The sequence below is a fragment of the Ambystoma mexicanum genome, chromosome 8 (genome assembly GCF_040938575.1).
Source record: "Ambystoma mexicanum isolate Mex_15411 chromosome 8, UKY_AmexF1_1, whole genome shotgun sequence".
Lineage (NCBI taxonomy): Eukaryota > Metazoa > Chordata > Amphibia > Caudata > Ambystomatidae > Ambystoma > Ambystoma mexicanum.
In genome coordinates this window covers 324366057-324387290 of record NC_090929.1, presented here as the reverse complement: position 1 = coordinate 324387290, position 21234 = coordinate 324366057, and the positions used below count along the sequence as shown (strand labels likewise).

Genomic DNA, 21234 nt, shown 5'->3' with positions numbered 1-21234 from the left:
CCATACAAACTCCATGCCTTTTTTAAGTAAATTGCGAATGGGATGCAGTACTAGGATCTACAGTTAAAGAATATTTACGCACATAGAGTATTGCATTGATTGCATAGATAACCATACCTATATCTAACCGTAGTACTGTTGAAGTGGATTTTGCGCATGGGTTGACCCAGTTTCTTACAAGAATTCTGCCAGAAGACATGAATCACAGGACGAGTAATATCAGGGCCCTTGAGCATAATTCTAGACGGTGTAGGGTTGTGGGACGGGGTCAGATGCAGGGCATGATGGGCCAATACAGGTGATTGGGGGCCAGGTACAATAGAGGGGGCAACAGAAAGGCTATTGGAAAGGACCCTGAATTGAGAGTAAGGGGCCCAGATCCAAAGGGACAGAGTCCCAGAAATTGGGGAACTGCAGAACAGATGCATGGTAAAGGAGACCAGGACAGGCACGGCACAGAGCCAATACTGGTTATACAATTATGAATTGCTGCCTCCATTCGAATACTATTCTGCTCTTACTCTAGGGAGTGCTTCATGCCTCCCTCTTCTAAGTTCTGCAATAAGTGTCTAAGAGTTATTGTTTGCCTATTTAATGGTGGGCCAAAAGGGTATATACATGAAGCATATTGATAAACCAAGGTGCATTCAGAGGTTTAACCATATCTACATCAACTTGATTTTGGTGACACAAGAGGAAAGCGGCATTGGATTGGGGAGGGGGAGGTAATCCAGTGTCTGCCTGTCCTCTTTCGTACCGCCAACGCCACACTCTTGTAGAACTGTTTTCACAACAACACTATTCTTTAAAGTAATCTTCCTGTCAGGAAAAAGTCGCTCAGCCCATACATCAGATTTTTTAAATATATTGAGGCCTTTCTCACGAGTGGGAGCCATTTTTGACCCAGCGGGATCTGCATTGCTTCCATTGGTCAAGCAAATGACTGATTATTTACTTTGTCGAGCAACACACCAGAGCAACCTTCCTCACTTGAATGCAGCCATGTCTGGGGCCACTCATCGTGGCAGCAGAAGTGGGCTGGCTATCGGCTCAGTCCTGTGCTATTGGTGCCATGCAGAAGCCCTACAGTGATTCCAGGTCTTCAGATGTCTAATACGAGAAACACGGCCTTCCATCTCGGTATGAAACCACTCTTTGCAATAAATAGTTCTCACTCTCCCCCCCCCCCAACATCCTTGATAGAACATCAGCCGCACGAGTGTCGATCTTCCCAATAAACCTTACCTCTTCGCTATTGATCGCAGACCTCGACAGGTGTCCCCATCTAATCCAAGGTCTATGTAAATACGCCAACTCCAATATCCCACAATGGATGCTGCCCCCCCCACCCCCTCCCCTATTGGTATCAGGCCTGAACATCGACCTACGCCGGAAGATCAAGGCATCTCATGAGGCGCTATAGCTGAATATTTCAACGTTTGGAACCACCTTAGGTCTTGTAAACCAACATCATTTCCCATTCAAATCCTACTCCCATCTCCTGACCACTTGAACTATTTCTAATAAATCTAGGTGGGAGGGTCCATTTATTTTTTATACTGAAAGCAAACTGTGTGAAAGCATTTTGTTCAACATTTCCTCGAACGAATACTTCCTTAAAAGAAAATGACAACTGTTTGAAAAACGAAATGCACGATTTGTTCTCATCTGTCCTCTTCTAAACTCAGACCAAATCCAATTGACATAACACATGAAGCCAGCAACCAGCCCGATTCCATTTCCAGTAAATACATCGGAGGGTCGCTCTCTGCTCCCAGCAAATCCCTGTGGTACAAAATGACACAGAGTGAACTCTGCCATATACACCTCCCCATTCTCTCTCAGACACCATTAGATCCGGGCTACCATGTCTGTAAAATACAACACTTAGTACTCTACCAACGCCCAAGCCACCCACTCCAGGGCACTCAGCCACCGCTCTGGACATGAATCTTGTGGTGGGTCTCCCACACATATGCAAGACACCACAGAAAAGAAGTGGGCCTCATTACGAGTCCAGCGGTAGCCGTGCCGGTAAAACCGGCAGGCTGGCTGCCGGCCTGGTGATTTTTCCAGCGCCTGGCTTCCCGGAATTACTGGGGCATTACGACCCCAGCATTCTGGGAAGTCAGGCGCTGGAAAAATGGTATTCCCTGTTGGGGGTTGGTCGGGACCCCCCAGCGCCTTGCGTAAGCCCCCAACCCCAAAGTACTCAGCCAGAGACGTCCTCTCGGTTCGGGCTTCCCGGTCGCTCTGTCGCGGCCAGGAACGCCCCGTTTATTTATGTTGTCACGCCGCCGCGTGCGCGCCCAGTCATCGGGCAGCACCACACTCCTCCTTTTTCCAGGAGAACAATAACAATACTAACACTAGACACTGCAAACCAAACCAAAATGAGTCCTTAACACTTTACGAAAACCCCATGTTCAAAACACCCCTTTATTGAGATCCACCCGGGTCCCCTTACTTAACAGTCCTCATCCTCAGGACAAACAGCCAGGTGACCCAGCAGGTAATCGCTGAGGTGAGCAGGTTTCCCTCGCCCAGCCCTCTGGGGGTACCTCCTGCTCACCTCCGGCATGGGTGATCTGTCCAGGAGCAAGCCCCGGGCCGGGGACTCAGGCAGACAGGGTGTTTCCCTTTCGTCCTCAGGGATCTCGCCTGGGTCTGGATAAGGAGGTGGATCAGTTCTTGGATCCCGCAGTTTCTTGAAGAAACTCACATTGCGAGTTACCGCCGACCGTCCGTCCGATGCAGTCACCATGGATCCCCGGACCGCAACGACATCCAGCGGTTCCGGTTCATACGGTAGGGAGAGCTTCCCATGGGGATGCCTATTCCGAATGAGGACCTCATCGCCAAGCTCCAGCCGCTGCGGGCGAAGCCCTCTCCGAGAGTTCTCTTGCTCGATCCTCAGCCGCCGGTCCATCTCGACCTGTTGGTCATTGATCACCCCAGGTTCTTTCTCTCCTACCTCCGGTAGCAAACCCCGAGGACACCGCTTGAAAAATAACTCAGCCGGAGCCACTCCAGTGGATGCATGTGGCGTGGTGCGGTACACCCTCAGAAACTGGTACAGGGCTCTCTGGAGTGACTGCCCCTGCCCCCGAGCGATTCTAAAGGTCTTATTTAGAGTCCTCATGAGCCATTCCGCTTCGCCATTGGCCCGGGGCCAGAGGGGCATGATTTTCCTGTGCACCACCCCATAGCTCTCCATCAGCTCCGAGAAGCGTTCGCTCTGGAATGGCGCCCCGTTGTCCGAGCACAGCCTGCGTGGGAAGCCATGGGCCGCGAACACCTTTTCCACGGCCACCACGACATGCTCAAACGCCACAGACCTCGGGGTATCTAGAGTACTCGTCAACCAGAAATAGGAAATGGCTGCCCATGGTGGTGGATCCAAAGTCCGCATGAACGATTTCCCAAGGGCGCGTCCCCCTCGGCATTGTCTCTATTGCAGGTTCCTGCTGCAGGGGAGATGCCGCCTGGCACCAAACACAGGCCGCCACGAAGTCATCCACCTTGCGTTCTAGCTTGGGGAACCACACCTTCAGCCGTAGGCATGCCTTGGTCTTGGCGGCACCCTGATGACCCCGGTGAGCCAAAGCGATCACCTCGTCCACCTTCGACTGGGGGACCACAATCCGATCTCCGCGGAGCAGAAGGCCAGATGTCGACAACGATAACTCCTCCCGGACTTTCCATAGTTGCTCAAATCCGGTCCTGGCATCCTCGGTGTGCCCCGCCAGAGCCTCCAGGACCGACTTCCAGGAGCCCTGTTGCATCGAGTGTCTTAGGATCTCGAAGCACTCATCTTGCGCTGCAGCTGCCTCCAGCTCCTAGAGAGGCATAGCGTTTGGCGTGACTGCCTCTACCACCACCCGGACGTGCTCTTCTGCTTCTTCTGCGCAGGCGTCCTGGACTTCGCCTGCGTACGCCCCAGGGTGTCTGGAGAGATAGTCTGCAGCGTTGTTCGCCCCTGGCCGGTATACCAAGGTGACTCCATACTCCAAAAGGGCGAGCATCCACCGCTCAATGCGTGCCGGTGGCTTGGATGATGACCCTGCTAGGATGGGAAGCAGCGGCTTGTGGTCTGTCACCACCGTCACCGGGCATCCAAGGAGGTAGAGCCGGAAGTGCCGGCATCCCCACAGTACTGCCAGCGCCTCACGCTCGATCTGTGAGTATCGCTGCTCCGCATTGGACAGGGCCTTGCTGGCATATGCCACCGGGTGGACGCCCCCACCACTGTCAATTTGTGTTAGCACCGCGCCCAGGCCGAAGGGGCTGGCGTCGACGATGATCTCCGAAGGCAGCGCGGGATTGAAGAAGGACATGGTGTCTTCAGCCGCCAGTGCACCCTTTATGTCATCAAAAGCCGCCTGTTCTAGCGGGCCCCAGTTCCAGATGACATCCTTCCTGGTCAGTGCCCTGAGCGGTTCCGATCTGGAGGCCAGATTTTTTATGAATCGTCCACAGTATGTGACCATGCCTAGGAAGCTTTGCACCTCGGATACGGACTCCGGAGGCTGCACCTTCTGGGGATCAGGAGACACCCCCCTTCTTTGAATATAAAACCAAAGAATTCTATCGATGGTCAGAGAAATTCACACTTCTCTTTGTGGAGGGCGAGTCCCAAGGACTGAAGTCTTCCGAAACGTCTTTGCCAACCGCCTCAGATGGTCTACCTCCGTTCTGGCAAACACCAGGATGTCGTCGCTTATGTTCAAAACGGCCTGTAAATCAGCCAGGGCGCCCCGAATAATGTTCTGGAACACCTTGTCAGGTTTCCTTCCCCTATTCAGGCTATTTTCCCTTATTCAAGTTTCCTTCTCATTATTTCTCTTTATTTATCCTTTTTAGATTAGCCTTGTGTGGGTGGGAAGTTTTCTATTGTAGTTGGTTTGGCCTTAACTTGATGATTCAGAATCCTGGTTCTGACCCAAGGCAAAATGGAGTCTCACAGTGACAGCTCTGATTGGTTAGAAGACACTGCTGAACAACAATGAACATTCTAAACTGTCACTCTTTGCCTTTCATCATCTAACCCCCAGCTGAGAGGACGTGTTTAGTGGCTGCTCCTGCTTTAGACTTGGGCCTGGTGGATTTAATCCTTCAGGCGTTAGCAGTTGAGCGGCTACTTTCTTGGGGGTTTCTGGAGAAACTATCAGTTGTCAGGAATTCGTTTTGAAGACAGGAAACTCTGAAGATCCTTAAGAATTCGCTCTGGAGATAAGTGACTTTGTTTGTACTGCAGCTCTGTTCATCTTAATGACATTTACTTGAGATATTGTAAAAAGTTACCTTTGAATTTATAATATTGAACTCCCTGAGTGCGCTTGAACGCTATTTGTAAAAACGCGTACTACATGTAATCTGAAACTATCGTTGAACCTTTGCGCGTGCGAGAGTATTCAACTGCGCGTGTGTTTGCCAGCGCGTGTGCTCCCTAGCGCGAGAATCTGTTCGTCGCGTGAGAACTTTATAGCGCGTGTGTTTTCCAGTGCTTGTGATTCCTGGCGCGAGAATAGGCTCGCCACGCGAGAACTCTATAGCGCGTGTGTTTTCAAGCGCGTGTGCTTCAGCGCGAGAACTCAATTGCGCGTGTGGTTTCTTGCGCGTGTCCTTTTAAACGCGTGTACTCGATCGCGTGTGAACTCAATTGCGCGTGTGGTTTCTTGCGCGTGTCCTTTTAAACGCGTGTACTCGATCGCGTGTGAACTCTTTGCGCGTGGGTTATAAGGCGCGTGTGAATAGGCGCGGAAGTTCATCAACGCAGGAATTTATTAGCGCGTGTGTTTTCTGCGCGTGTTCTCGTTTGCGCGTGAATTCTACTTGGCGTGTTTTGGCAAGCGCGTGTGTTTTCTGCGCGTGGATTTTGCTTACCGTGCGCGTGTTCTTCAACGCAGGAAGTTTTCAACGTGCAATTCATCTGTATTGAAATAACCCGCGTGTGTGTTTAACACGTGTTTCTTCAAGAATTCACAAACTTTATTGAATTGTAAATAGTTTGAAAATACAAAAGAAAAGTTTGAAAGAAAAGGAAAGAATAATCAAAGACAATTTAACTGGACAACTAGTGAATTTTGGAAAAGAGGCAAAGAACTAAACTTTCCAGATTTGCCCAAATTAAGAAGTTGCTGTGAATTTCAAGAGTCTCAAGTAAGAGAGATTTTCAGCTTCTTTACAAGCTTCTCTAAGAAATTTCAAGAGAAGAGCCAGGTATGATTCTTAATTATTAGTTAAGGATTTAAAGTCTTTCCCATTCCTAAGGTTAAGTAAGTAAATAAAGGAATTGTATCTGCTTTTCTTATATCCTCTGCAGGTTCAGCTTTGGTTAGCCTTGACGCAGTCAGCCTGGTGTTGTTTTGTTATCCACTTCCCCCTTTCCCTTTGGGGTGTAGTTTGCAGAGCTGAATTGAAATCTAGTTCTGGGAATTACATTTCAGGGGGATTGTCGGGGGTTCAGCAGCTTCCGCGGACACAGGACCTCTCAGCCTGACACACCTCTGCCGCCGCGGACACACCAAAGTTTAGTCTCTTGTAGCGGTATAGCCCTCGGTGTGTCGTGAAGGTGGTAATGTACCTCGACTCGGGGTGGAGGACAACCTGGTGATAGCCCGCTCGAAGGTCCAGTTTCGAAAAGAAACGAGCGCCCTGTACCTCCGCAATGATGTCGTCAATCGTCGGGGTGAGGTGCCTCTCTCTCTTAATGGCCTTGTTCGGGAGCCTCATGTCGACGCAGATTCTCACAGCATCGGGTTGTTTAGGCTTCCGTGCCACCACTATCAGGGACACCCAGGGTGTCGGGCCTTCCACCTTTTCTATAATGTCAAGATTGACCAAATTGTCCAGTTCCTTGTCGACAAGTTCACGGAGGTGGAACGGCACCCTTCGATGTTTCAGGGCAATGGGCTGCACCGACTCAATGTGTAACCTCACTGGGTCACCGGCCATCTGCCCGATCCCCTTGAACAGCGCAGCATACTTTTCGAGCAAGTCATTAATGTCCTCCCAATAGACAGAGTATGCAAAGCTGACGATGCCGAGGGCCTCTGCTGCAGCACAACTGAGCAGCGTGTTGGTGCTCACCGGTGTCACGTAGAATCGTGCTGTGATTTGGGAGCCCTCATGTTCTACTTTTGCCATGAACACACCGTCTAGAGGGATGGGGTCAACACCACCGAAGGGAAAAATGCAGGCCTTGGGAGCAGCCAGTTTGGGGGGCTGGTTCATGGCATCAGTGTCCACGGGCCATTACATTCACCGACGCCCCAGTGTCCACAAGGACGGGGACTGGAGGTCGGTTCACCTCAACCACGCACCTTGGTTGTCTCCTGTTCTTACTTCTCAGGATCCCCACACTCGAGACAAAGAAGATATTCTCTTCCTCCTCTTCTTCAGCCTCTTCCACCTGGGCATCCTCCTCAGTCTGATCCACCTGAGCGACGTTGGATGGTCGACCCTCGCGATTGAGACTGGACCGTCCCGGGCCCCTCGGTACCAATTCTGGCATTGCGGCTTTGCATACCCTTGAGAAATGATCCGGCATCCCACACCGTCCACAGGTCTTTCCAGCCGCAGGGCACTCAGCAGGGTGGGGCAGATCATACCCACATTTTTGGCAGATTTCTCCTGCCCTACCGACTCGATCCCGGGGACTGCCCGCCAGGTCTTCGGGTGCCCCTGCCACCTCGCCACATCGCACCTACCTCTTCGGTCTTGATGGGGCGCGCCCCGGCCTCCGTTCTCGCAGCCCTCGCCTCCGACACCTCATGGCACCTCCCCAGTTCAAGGATGCGCTGAAGTGTAATTCCAGGCTCCCTTAGCACCTGGCGCCTTAATTTGCCTGACGAGCAAGCCTGGATCAGCATCATCCTGATCATGTCCTCCGCATCACCCCAGGCGCAGGCCAGCGAGAGACGCCTTAGGCGCCCATAGAAAGTGTCCAGAGTCTCATCGTCTTTCTGTTTGGCAGAGAGCATGACATAACATTCATAATCCGCATTGGCGAGAGGCAGGAAGTAGACCTGCAGAGCGGCCTTCGCCTGATCATAGGATCCATCCCCTGGCAGGAGCGATTCAAACGTCTCTTGGACAGATGGACCTGCCGAGTACAGCATGGTTGCCAGCCGGGTATCATCATCTACCACCTGGGCAGCCCGAAAGTACATGTCCAGGCGGTCCACCCACCTCCTCCATCTGGGCCCCAAGCTGGAATGTGGGCCGATACATCAAACTCCGGGATGGGCTGCAGAGCCGCCTGTGCACGTACCTGAGCCATAACTGGGAGGATCTGTTGAACAACGGGTGCTGCCGCAGGCTGCGCTGGAAGTAGAGGACCTTGAGGGCCTGCCTGACCACCTGGAGGCTGCTTTGCCGGCTGTACTGGAGGTAGCAAACCTTGAGGTGCTGCTGGCGCACGTGGAGGCCGCTGCACCGCCACTCCGTCCTGGTCCTCAGTATCACTCATTCGTTCAAGTGCACAGGCACCCCAAGCGTGAGGGACAGGGGCCGCAACTCAAACACCAAGTCCAAATGCCTCCAGCCAGCACCATTGAAGAAAAACAGCTGCTGCACCACACCTCTGTGATGATGAAGAGGAAGAAGATCAGTGAGGCCACCAGTCTGATGATGAAGAAGATGAAGAGAAGCCTCAGCTTCCAGCTGTTCCAAAAATTAGTACAAGAAAGAAATATGGGCTATGTAGGCCCAGCCATTGTAGCCCTCCTTCTTGCCTGCACTCGACGTAGGAGACCCAGGAAAATGCAAAAACACCAACTGGGCAAAGTCACATGCAGGTATCACTGCCTGCTAGCAGGATTTCCAAAAATTAGGCCTGTATGCACTTCTCAGCTCAAATCGGAGCTCGGAGAAGTTTCACGGCATGATTCACAAAATGGCTGCCAGCCGCGTGGGTAACGCATGGCCTGCAGGCCGGAGCGAAGTCTCAAGGCAACCTCACTGCAAATATACAAAAATTGCCGGTCAAGTCACCGCCGGGCCCAGGCATTGTTTCCCCCACTCGTCGCCACTGTTGGGGGTTGGTCAGGACCCCCCAGTGCCTTCCGTAAGCCCCCAACCCCGAAGGACTCAGCCAGAGACGTCCTTTCGGTTCGGGCTTCCCGGTCGCTCTGTCGCGGCCGGGAACGCCCCGTTTATTTATGTTGCACGCGGCGGCGTGCAACGTCACGCCCCTCGCGCGCGCGCCCAGTCATCAGGCAATGCCACATTCCCCATAGGACTCAATGGGAAAGGGGATGCCGGTATTACCGGCACCAATCAGAACGGTGCCGGTGCTACTGTGAAAGTCTGTGAGCATGTGCCATTCTGCCCGCCAAGTCAGACCTGGCGGGCGGGAGGTCATCAGGCTCGTAAACTTGTACGCTGCCGGTCCGATAACAGTGCCGGTAAGCCTACCGGCACCATTGTTACCGGACCGGCAGGGTCATAATGAACCCCACTGTCCCACCAAAGAGCACGACTTTTTGACCTCAACACAAAGGTTTACAACGTCACATTGTCCAACATGGCCCAACTTGAAAACGTATATTTCATGCAAAGATTTTAATTTGTTGTGTTACTCACTTGACAACTTTAAGATCAGACAGTAGAATATGAAGGGGTCAAGAAAGTGTAGAAGGGGCACGGCAGCAGACCAAACCAATTAAAACAAATACATAAAAAACATGTCCTATGGGCTTACCTTTACATTTCAACCAGCATGCCCCCCTCTCACTCTATAGCCGGCCCACCCACATTTATTTGTGTGATGTTTTCTTACTCAAAACATAACAGTCTTTATAGCAGGCCAGTCGTTTTTGGGCTCCTGGGGTTCCACCCTCCATCCCTCCTACCTTTCTGACTGTCGCCATTCCCCAGAGAGTAGGGGTCACTGCCGAGAGACTCCAGGTGCCTTCGAAGGGACTCTAGCTCATCCTCCAGCCCTGGCCGATCTGGGTCAAACAGATTACTCTCCTCCACAACCTCATTTATGCGTTCCAGCAACTGGGTCACACTAGACAGGATGACAGATGCATCATTGACATCAACTTCAGTAATTGGCAAGGAAGCAAACACTAAGCATGTCGAAATATCAGAAGAAATAGTATGCATTCCTTATTTCTACAATAGCTAAACACATGTGGTCACTTTGTGATATTTGCCAATGGGCAATTCTCCATTAAATGATCAATTTATCAGTTTCATGATTGTCAAATAGTACTCATCTGTGATCAAACACATTCATTATACCATTCCTTTCTGGGCTACCAATCAGAGTGCTCAAAATGAAGGTAATAAATAGCATTAGAACCCGGCGAAGGGGGTGTGTGGCGGCCTCTCAGTCAATGGAGAGGCCCAGAACATGGGCGTTACTAGACTGTAATCCGGCAGCCCTGAGCCTCCTATGGGCTGGTGGCCACCATCTCCCCTCGCCAGGGAATGAGGTGACTGCTTCTAAGCCCCCTGCCCCTTCCCCAAAATGTCCCTTCCCTCCCTCCCCACTTACCTATTTTTCGGGAGCAGACATGCCGAAAACATTTCTGTCTCTAGAGTGTCCACTCCCGATCTGTGACAGGCCACCATTTTGTTTGTTTACTTTATTGTTTTGTTTTCAATAGCTGCCATGGAAAGTGACCCCGACAGACATTCGCTCGGGCCTGTATCTATGGGTCCTGGGGCATTACCTGAAGTGGTAATGCCCCCGCTGCTCAGGGCTTATTGCTTAACTAGTACCTGGTACAGGTGGGGCCTAGTCCTCCCTGCCAATGAGGAGGCTCAGAGCGGGGGCATTACCATACAGTAATCCCACTGCTCCGAGCCTCCTCAGTGCTGGAGGCCGCCATCTTCCCCCCGCTGGGTGTGCAGGTAAGTGCTCCCCTGTGCCCTGTGTCCTCTTCCCATCCCCATCCCCTTTTAGACATATTTCCCCCTCCCACCCTCACCCCACATACCTTGTGATGCCCGGTCCCTCGCAACTGCAGAGAACAGCAGTTTTCCCAGTGCATCCCCACAGCTGTGCGAATGGCCACCATGGACATGTAGCCCCTTCTCCCCGTTCCATGGCAGCCATCTGGTTTGTTTATTTTTTTACAGTTGACGACGGCGTTGCACAACTTCCAAAAATAATCTATCAGTAGGGTACTAATAGCAATAGGCCCTTTGCTGGGGGTGGGCGTGAGCATCACTGCTTCAGCCAACTATGGGCCCTACGGGCCCTGTGATGCTGCAGGCTTGCATGGTGGATGCATGTAGGTAAGTGTGTTATTTTTAATGTAGTGTGTGTCTGTGAGTGTATGAATGTTGTTGAGTTTTTTAGGAATGCATGCATGAATTATGTGAGGTGGTCAGAAATGTGAGGCATACACATAGATGGAGTTCTCTCAAAAGTCGCCATTTTATGTAAATAATAAAGGCTGAGAAAAAGGTCCATCTTTCCCTAGCCTAATAAACCAAAGCTTTCAATATAAATGTTCTTTGTTCAAAAGATAACCACTTTTGCATCACATTACATTTCTTCTTTATAAACAATACTTTTGTAAGGATGGTTATATAACAGTTCATAAAACACAGTAGTGGAATTATTTCTTCCTTTTCCAACACAACCTTCTGCCACATTGAACTACTTCAAATCCTATTCTTCCTCGTCCACTTGCCTGCCAGGACTAACCACTAGTTATCCCTTTCCTGGTATACTCGCCTGCCAGGATAACAAAAAAGAAATCTTATCGCTACCACTTGTGCACCGTGGTGAGGTTTGTTCCCAACTTTACACACTGAAGTCTTGAATGGGGAAAGCTGTATCAACAACTGCTTCTCAATTCAGTTTCTTGACTTTCACAATACTGGTTTCAAGACTTCAACATGTATATTGCACAAAAGGGTATGCACTGATATTATCGAACAAAAAACAAAAAATTCTTTTTTTTTTAATGTTTTGCAGTTGAGATGGTTTTAATCATCAATTTTAGAATGACAAAACAAGATGTTTTATTGCAACTGTTTCCATAGTGCAGAACTTGGCTAGTAGATTTTTGTGATATAGAAGGGGGGGAAGGCAGTCTTAAGTGTATGACCAGCAACTTGCAGGCTGTAAAACATATGATGCCTATGACCCTACACACGAGGGCGTCGGAGTGGCAGTCCCCATGTCTGGCTCCAAACAGCATAGTATCAAGAGACATGGGCAGTTCTGATTCTGGGAAGTCTGATAAACTCTGATGAGTTTATGTATTTGGCGCCAGTAGCCTGTTAGCTTGGGGCAGGACCAGAGTATGTGCCCTATGGTGCCCAGGTCAGCGCATCCACGCCAACAGTTGGGGGAGGATACCAGGCCCATCCTATGTAGCTTGCCCAAGGTGTAGTAGGTGCGTTGGATTAGCTTAAATTTAATCTCCCTGTTTCTGATATTCATGGATGTCGTTGGGATGGTGGAAAATCAGTCATTGATGTCCCCCGTGTCTAAGGTGATGCCGAGATCTTGGACCAGGCCGTGGCCAGTGTGCTTTCCTATCTACGTTGTTAGGAATGCTTATATTATAAAAGGTACAGAGTCTGGGTTATTTGCGTTGTTGCTCCAATTCCACCTCGCGTGGGGTTGGAGGAGCTTTGCAGCGTCATTGGTAACTTGTAGAATCATAGTACACACTGTCCTATATTGCAGCTAGTGTGTGATGTTGAGTTCTGAGAGCATGTGTCCAGTTTGAAAGGATACAATTTGCGGGCCTCCGCACAGGTCCATGATGTTTATTTGTGCCCACACTGTGGTCCGTTGCAGGTGCAGCTGGGGTTTCCCTCCGATTGCCATAAGTGTACCTATGACTCATCCATGAGGGTGCCTTTCTGACATCTACTCCCTGCTGTGAGCGCAATTTATGCCATTGTGAGATTGTTGGGCCCACAATTGGATGGGATTTAATATGGCCTGGGTGATGAGTCAGGGAGATAGGTAGGACCTCAATGGGAGCCCATGGTGCCATCAGGGCCAGCTCCATCTGCTCCCAGCTCGTATTATCTACCACGTTCAGCTATCTTTTCGGCCAACAGACCTGAGCAGCCTGATAGTAGATCCGCCACGATGGGAGAGCCAGGCCCCCGTCTGCTTTATTGGCCGTTAAAATGATCGATCGTATGTGCACTTTTTTACCTCTCCATATGAACCTGGAGATGGCCTTGTCTAATTCTTTATAGAGCGTGGGGGTGGGAGTACAAGGGAGCATCATTGCCAGGTATATAAGCTTGGGCATGGAGTTCATTTTAACTGCATTTATCCTGCCCATCAGGCATAGAGGTAGCGCTTCCCACCTTTGCAGATCATTCCGCATGCGCTCCACCACATGGGGGTAATTGAGATCCTTAAGGTCACCTATACTTGTGCTGATTTCGACCCCCAGGTACACGATGTTGTGCAATTGGAGCCAAAAGGGGGCTACCCTCCTGGGTCCCAAGGGACATCCTAACGTAGAGGGAGTATTTCTGATTTTGCCCAGTTTACCCGGTATCCCGCCATCGGGCCAAACTCCTGCAGTATTTGCTGGACACGCGGGACGGGGGGCAGGCTCTCCCCGATGCAAAGCAAGAGATTATCAGCGTACAGAGACTCCATGTTGTTCCTGTCCCCGCAGTAAGCCCTTCCAGTGGGGGTCTGTATGTAATTTAATAGGTACCGGCTCTATGGAAAGGGCAAAGAGTAGCAGGGATAGCGGGCAACCCTGTCGCGTGCCCAAGTGGATGCTAAATGGTGCCGACGTCATGCCATTGGTGGTAACTGTGTCGTCGGGTCAGTATATAGTAGCCGAATCAGATTGATCATCGACGGGGGGAACCATATTCTGCGAGGGCCAAGAACATAAAGTCCCATTGGACCTTATCAAATGCCTTCTCGGCGTTGATGGCTAAAATTGTGTCTTCCGGGACCGGATCATTCGCAATAATGTGTAGTAATCTGCAGACGTTGACGCCCAAATGCCTTTTAGTGATAAAGCCAGTCTGATCCTTGTGTATTCAATGCCGGAGAACCTCCCCCCCAATCGTTTGCGCCAGGCATTTCACCAACATTTCTGCATTGGAATTTATTAACAAAAGTGTCCTAAATGAGCTGCATTCATCCAGGGGTCGCCCCTTCTTGTGAAAGACCAAATTATTTGCCGTTAGCATCGACCGTAGTATTTGGCTTTTCAGTGCTGCCCCGGTAAAGACCTCCTCTAATCTGGGGGCAACCTCTTCGGTCATGGAGCGGTAAAAGTCTATCGGGATTCCGGCCGGACATGCAGCTTTCCCCGGCGATAGAGAATGGATAGCTCGAGCCACATCTGCGGATGATATTGGGTTGCACAGCTCGCCTTTCTGGGCCTCGGGGTTAGTCTAGCGAGTGGGATGGAGCTCAGAAATTGTTGCAATCTTTGGCGTGGGATATGTTCTGGGGTTGCTTACAGGTCAATCGGTGAATCGGGCATTGATAGCACCGTCGCCCACAAGGGGTCTCTGTTCTTATCCTTAACCGAAGTAATTGTCTGGGAGGCTTGCCGTTGTTTCAGAGCAAGAGCCATTAGGCATAGTGGTCTATCGTTCTCAAGTTAATCTTTCTGGGACCACCCAGAGTATGATTTTTGAACTCTAGTAGTTGTCATTTGTGTGATTTGGGACTGGAGAGTTCATGTTTGCGTAAGAGTCTGCCTATCTGGCTTTTTTATGTGCCTTCTTCAATATAGCGAGGTCTCTGGTGAATTGGGCTTCTTTTTCCTTCCATTGTTTTAATTTGTGTGACCACCTTGATATTAATTGGCCTCGCACAAAAGCTTTGCGTGTGCGTCAAACGCTTGGTTTATATTGGTATCCCAGAACCCCTTCATGACTATCATAAGTTGATCTATGAAGTCCACGTAAGTTAGCGCCCTCATGTTTAGACGCCATGGTATGGTTGTACAGGGGGGTGTCTGGCAGTGTCATCCGGAGCCGCACCAGACCGTGGTCAGATATAGTGATAGGCAGTATGTCGCAGACCTCCACCATATACATGGCCTTGTGTGGAATAAACCAGTAATCGATCCTAGAATAAATGAGGTGTCTGTGAGAGTAGTATGTGTAATCTCTGCAGGAGCCATATATACGTCTCCAGGCGTCTTTCGGACCCAGGTCCGATAAAAGTGCATTCAGGGTGGTCTGTTTCTTCAATTTTATCGGGTTGGCTGCCCCAGTACTAAGGTGGTCTAGCGTGTGGTCAATGGCTACGTTGAGATTCCCCAGGAGAGGCGGTGCACAAGCAATAAAAAATATGAATAAAGAAGGATGGGTTATCCGTTGTGGGGGCATACATGTTCAGGAAGGTGACAGAGTGGTGATGAATCTGCCCCCTAATAGTGACATATCTACTCTCTTTATCTATTATCGTGTCCTGGATTTGGAGGAGGACCCACATGTTAACTAAGATATATACCCCACGTTTGCCATGGGGCATGAGCCGCAGCACCCACCCAGCCGCGTTCAAGTTTCTTAGACTCTGTCGTTTAAATGTGTCTCTTGCAGGTAAACCCCTGAACATCTCGCATGTGATTTAAGACCCGTCTCCTTTTTATAGGATGCCCCAGCCCTTGTACATAAAGAGTCAATAACGTGAGTGTAGCCATCTAGTAATACGATAGGAGCATGGGTTTGCGCCCTTCCTCTTCTTGCATTAAAACATTTGGTTTCCACCTTATAGATTTCTCCCTCCCCCAAATTCCCTTTAGTATCAACCAGAACCAATAATGGGTAAAACATTAACACAAGAACATCAACAGGGGGTAAACATCCCCCAAGAACATTGGGATCGAGTACATCTTTCCCAATACGTGGCGATATAGCCCCTGCATGGACGCAATGGGTGTAGGCTATTGGAGACGCACCCCTCCCCATGCAAACCATAGCCCCTCTACAGAAGGGTGCATTCCCATAATAGTCGGGTAGCACATGATGCTCATACCGGATGAAGACCTGGATCCTCACCCGGAGCAGGGAGAATCCATATGGAAACATTTTGCGTGGTGATGGTGACTGGACGAGCTCTATTGTCAAGTTAGAACTGATTGACGTTGTCTAAGTCTTCATGTAGGGGGAGCCATTGAGGCCGCAGAAGCTGGAGGTCCAGGCATGCTTATACATCAGAGACTCTCTCCAGGGATCATCGCCGGTCTGGGCGGGCGTAGAAGGATGCGTGATGTTGGCGAGTGTCTTACCGCACAACCTAGTCCCATTGAGCGGCGGCCTCGCCATCGGGGCCTGCCCGGTAGTTCCTGCGGTGTGTTCTTTCTAATCTCTGGTCCTCTGAATGCCTACAGATAATTTTTTGGTTCCTTTCCTCAAGTGGTCTGGACCATGGAGGCTGTTGGCATCTGCCCGGGGTCCGAGAGAACATTTGGCTCGACCCAGCTAGCGAAGATGTCTCCCGGGTTACCTTCACCACCTCTGTTGTAACCAAGGTCTGTCTTTGCAAAAAGCGCCAGGCATCCTCCTTGTCCTCAAATGAGTGCCATTGGTTGTCCAGCTGGATACAACAGACCGCTGGAAACTTAAAGTAGTGCCTGAGATCTTTGCCTTTAAGTGCTTCAAAGATGGGATTGAAGCCTCACCGGCAGCGGGAGACCTCCGCCGAATAGTCGTTGAAGAGGCGTATCATAGCATTCCTGATCTTTATTTTGCAGACAGTTCTGTATGCCTTCAGGATGGCCATTTTGTGCTGGAAGTTCAGCAGTCGGAGTGTTATCACTCTGGGTCGTTCACCTAAAGCGGATTTAGGAATTGGGGCCCAGTGAATTCTTTCAATAATGTAGTCTTGAGGGTTGTCGATGTGGAGCACATCTTGTAGAAAATTATACATGAAGGACTCGAGGTCCGGGCCCTCTGCGTTCTCTGGCAGGCTGACCATTCTAAGATCATTGCGCCTTGATCTATTTTCTTGGTCCTCCAGTTTGGTGCTCAGACGTTGCACCTCTCGAATGCCTCCGTCAAGCTCAGTCGTCGTGGTTTCGTAGTTATCTTCCAAAGAGCTGATGCACTGTTCAATGTCTGTGGTTCTCTCCGCCTGCACGTGGAGTCTAGTCTCGATGTCCTGTAAGTCCTGTTTAATGTGTTGGACTGTTGTGTTAATCTCTTGGGTCCATTGCCCAATAATTTTCATCTCTGCTAATATGGCGTGGAGTTGTGTTGGGCTATCCATAGTAGTTTTGCGCCATGTGGGGCGCCGTGGTTGGGCGGTGTCGCCGACGGAGCTCGATGGTATAGGTTTACTGTTTAGGGGAGTGTCAGGTTGCGCTGGAAGCATACAACAGAGGTCACCTATGTACGCAGCCCTCGTGGGGCCCAACGCCTATATCCCTGTCTCCATGCAGGCTTGGTCGTAGATTACGGAGGAGGGCGGCTGATCCGCCGTCTGAATGCCACTTTGGGGGATGGTCGAAGACAGGCGCTCCAAAAACAATAGGTGTGCAGAGGTGGCTGATGCGTGGCATCCGCAATGCTCACAAACTACCTCAGAAGCGGTTAATGGTGTGTCTGCCACTTTGCAGCTGAGCCGGTGGCATATCACTTCGTGATCCTCCTCCACGGGGGCCCGGGCTTCATGACCAACTTGGGGTATAAGGAGTTGCCCCTCCCCTGGGTGCCATTACATGTTCTATCTGCTCCTCAGTGTAGGCTGGCTGGTGGCTTAATGTTCCCTGAGGATGCAGGGTTAATTGCCACCATAAACCGCCCTCCCTGCACCTGTACGGCCTGTGCCACGGCCCGGGCCCCACTGACCTAAAGATGGTGTCCAGAAAGGGTGCCTGCCTCACGAGCCGTAGCACACAGGTCCTCGATGTGGATGCCCCCACAGCTCCCTCAATGGATTCTGAGGGCCTCCTCCTCCGTGGTATGTATCCTTGGCAGGAGGATCCTGCCGGAGGCGCTGCTGCTGTCCTGGTCACAGAGCAGCTGGAGAGAAGGGTCTAGGCCATCCAAGGGCCAGGGAGCCCCCACCGTCAGCGATGAGCCCCAGGTCTGAGCGCCGCTATCCACGTCACTGGACCCCGCCTGCCAGCTCCGGGCCCTCCCTTGGTGTGCACCCCATGCTGGTGGGTCATCCCAGGGGCTTTAGCGGTGTCAAGTCGTGGATGTCGCCGTCTTCCGTGTCCTCAGACACCCCAAGGGCCTCCCAGTAGGTGCACCGAACATGGCCGTGTCTTCCAGCGTTCCTCTGTGTAATATGCAGGCAGGCCTTATTGTGTCCATGATGTCCGGTATGAATTTTGAGCACAGCAGCCTCACTCAGGCCAAGCCTGCCGGTCCTCGCTGCACAGGTCGCTATCCCTTGCAGCCTCAAATGCCCATGGGTGTCCTCACAACAGCACCACACGCGGCAGTGTCATCCGGCGTTCCTCCGTACACCCTGCAGGCAGAACACATTAAATCTGTGATGTCGGGTGCGAACTTTCAGCACGGCTGCATCGCTCTGGCCAGGTCCACCAGATCTTATTGTGCAGATTGGGCTAGCTCAGAGGCCAGGGACTCTCCGACATTATTTCTTGCAGTGAAGGAATCAGAAGCTTTCTACTGCATTTTGTATTGGCAAGAGTGTGCTTTATGGGTCCGCAAAGGGAGTGCATTGATGACGATTTCCCAACATTGCAGGAGCCTCAGCAGCCCGCAGCCATCTTGCTTGGGCTCTCGAACGCCCCCGAACAAATGGAATTTTGAACGAACTCAAAACATCTAAAAAAAAATAACAAATTAAAAAAAATACATAAAAAAATACATATGTGGTTGGGAATGGGAATAGTAGTTTTTGGGGGTGGGGAAACTTTTTTTAAAAGGAGGGCTTGGGGGTGAGGGGTATCCCCCCAAAAACAAAATTCATTATTTATTTTTTAGATTTTTTTGTTAATTTAAAAAATTCATTCATTTTTTCTCATTCAATATAATCACATGTAACTGCACAAAAGGACAATGCTTCTCGTATGGATCTCTTTGACATAGGCAATGCAGGTTATACTTCTCTTCCCCTTTATCCTTTCTACAAGGAGGGCATTTCTCCTGCAGTATCTGATCTCTTCTTACACAACCTATTGGTTGTAGGCAATGTAGTTTACAACTTTCTCCGACATGATATCTTGTTCTAGAACTTTTACATTCATGTGATTTTGTTATCACTCTCAGCTTACTTTGGCTTTGACATTGCCGGTTACAGTATCCTCTTGTTAGATATTCCTCTTTGGGTAAGTTGTATCCCCTTTTAACTATTGTCCCGTATTGGCTTTGGCAATGCAGGTTACAGTTTTCCCTTATTAGATTTCTGCCTTTTGGGATACTACATTCCCCCTTGCTTAATTTCCACCCACTCTTGGTTTTGGCAATACTGATTACAAGGTTCTTTCATTCGACCTCTCCCCTTTTGTATTAGAGTCACGTCCAACTTGCTTCAATTCAAAAGTTTGGTATTCAAAACATAACTTCTGATGCAACTGTCCATTTCAGAGCGCCCTGGAGTCACCTATGGTAGGTAAACTCACTGGTCTTTTCTGGCATCCCCTTGGGACTTGTTGCTTCTGCATATTCAAGTGTCAGAGTTTCCTTCATGTTTCGGCCTTCCGACACTCCCTACGTGTTCCGGTGAAAGTTTCACACCGGAGTGAAATGCGGGACTAGGAGAGCTTCTCTCTCCGTTGGGACAGCTGAGCTTCAGACCGCTTCCCACTGAGCATCCTCTGCATCTCACAGGAAACTATCTCCACAACGTTTTCTGTACTGCATACAGCGGCGGCTTCTACTTCTGCTCTGCCCGTCTACTGCACCCACTGCTTTCTTCTGACCTGCACCTGAAGGGCTTTTAAATGTTTAACAGTCCCACTCAGGTGTGGTTTATTAGAAAAACTAGACTGCTCACTGCAGTTTAGTAACTCTGTGCTCCTCTTCCTCGTCTCAGTACTAAGAGCATTCTAGGACTTCAAGTCCATAATGTACTTAGTTATTTTAAGATCATTTAATCCATTCTGTTTGAGTGGTTTATAAGACATATTTCTAAGGGAAGGTTTTAAAGGAGGTAATGGTTTTCTCTTTGGTTTATCCGTACCCACTGGAAAATCATAACTACTAAAAGTATTTGAATGATCTCCCTGTTCCCTATATACATCCTGTTCAGGTTTACTAAAAAGAAATTCGTTCTTGGTACTTTAAATAATCCCGGGAGAGGAGTAGTGCAGTAGCACGCTATTAAATACTCAAGACATTAAGATACCTTCCGCCTGCGTCTCTCCTGATCGTGTCACCACATTCCCTTGATAGCCTTCTTTTCCCATATGATCCTTCCCCCTGACACCACTGTCAGGGCAAGGATCAGGTAGCATCTGCCTTTCCCTGGCCACAAGGGAGAAGATTTAGCCTGGGATTCTGTGATGGCTCTGCAGGATTCATCACCTGATCATTTGTAAGGCACTTTATACAACAGAATTGTGTTTCAACGTGCCACAAGGCTAAATGGGAAGGGAACAGGGAAATGATAACAGTGGCAAGAAAACAAAAAGCAACAATAATATATATACCATTGTGGTCGTACTAGGCCTTGTGGCATCCGGACGCCATTGTGTATCCAGGTTACAACACAAACATGAAGTGTTATTACCTTGTTACACTGGCCTGCATTGACTCTAGGACAGTCTAGCCAGGTAATAACACTTATGTTTGCTTTCTTGCCACATTAAGAAAGTATATGCAGACTGGCACTACTACCGACAGTCTGGGTATACTTTCATAATGTGTTGTGGCATTTTTGTACTTTGCATCAAGGGTAAAGTGAACATAAGTGATTGTGTGGTTTACTAGCCTATCATGGTCTAGCCAGTCTAGACATACTTTTTTCTGTGGTTTGGGATTTTGTACTGGCTGGGCAGCCCCATATGGTAATACTGGCATACATCGGTGCGGCATGTATGTGCACAGCCAGCATGAAAATGTTGTATATACTGGCCTATGTTGTGGGCAAAGGCATCATGAAAAGTTGCTACAAAATGGTCCTGTGCACTATTGGTGACTTGCATTGATTGGGGTTTTTCATGTGCTAGCATACAAAACTGATTGCACACGGTGTGGCTTTTTTACCCAGTTTTTCACAGAAAGTGCTGTAAAATGTTCAATTTTACTCCATTACTTCGTTTATCCCCCCCCCCCCCCTGCCCGAGACACCCCTTGTTTGGTTTGGACTCCCTCGCTGTGCTCGGTCCCTCC

General features: G+C 49.8%; 1 protein-coding gene across 2 annotated transcripts in view; it reads right to left on the bottom strand.

Annotated features, from left to right (window-relative positions):
* The window catches only part of ABCA2 (ATP binding cassette subfamily A member 2), a 1079583-nt gene that overhangs the window by 698394 nt on the left and 359955 nt on the right, over positions 1 to 21234 (bottom strand). For both annotated transcript variants that reach the window (XM_069609742.1, XM_069609743.1), the window contains exon 4: positions 9858 to 10018. In XM_069609742.1, the coding sequence (XP_069465843.1) occupies positions 9858 to 10018 (161 nt within the window). The remainder of the gene's footprint in view (positions 1 to 9857; positions 10019 to 21234) is intronic.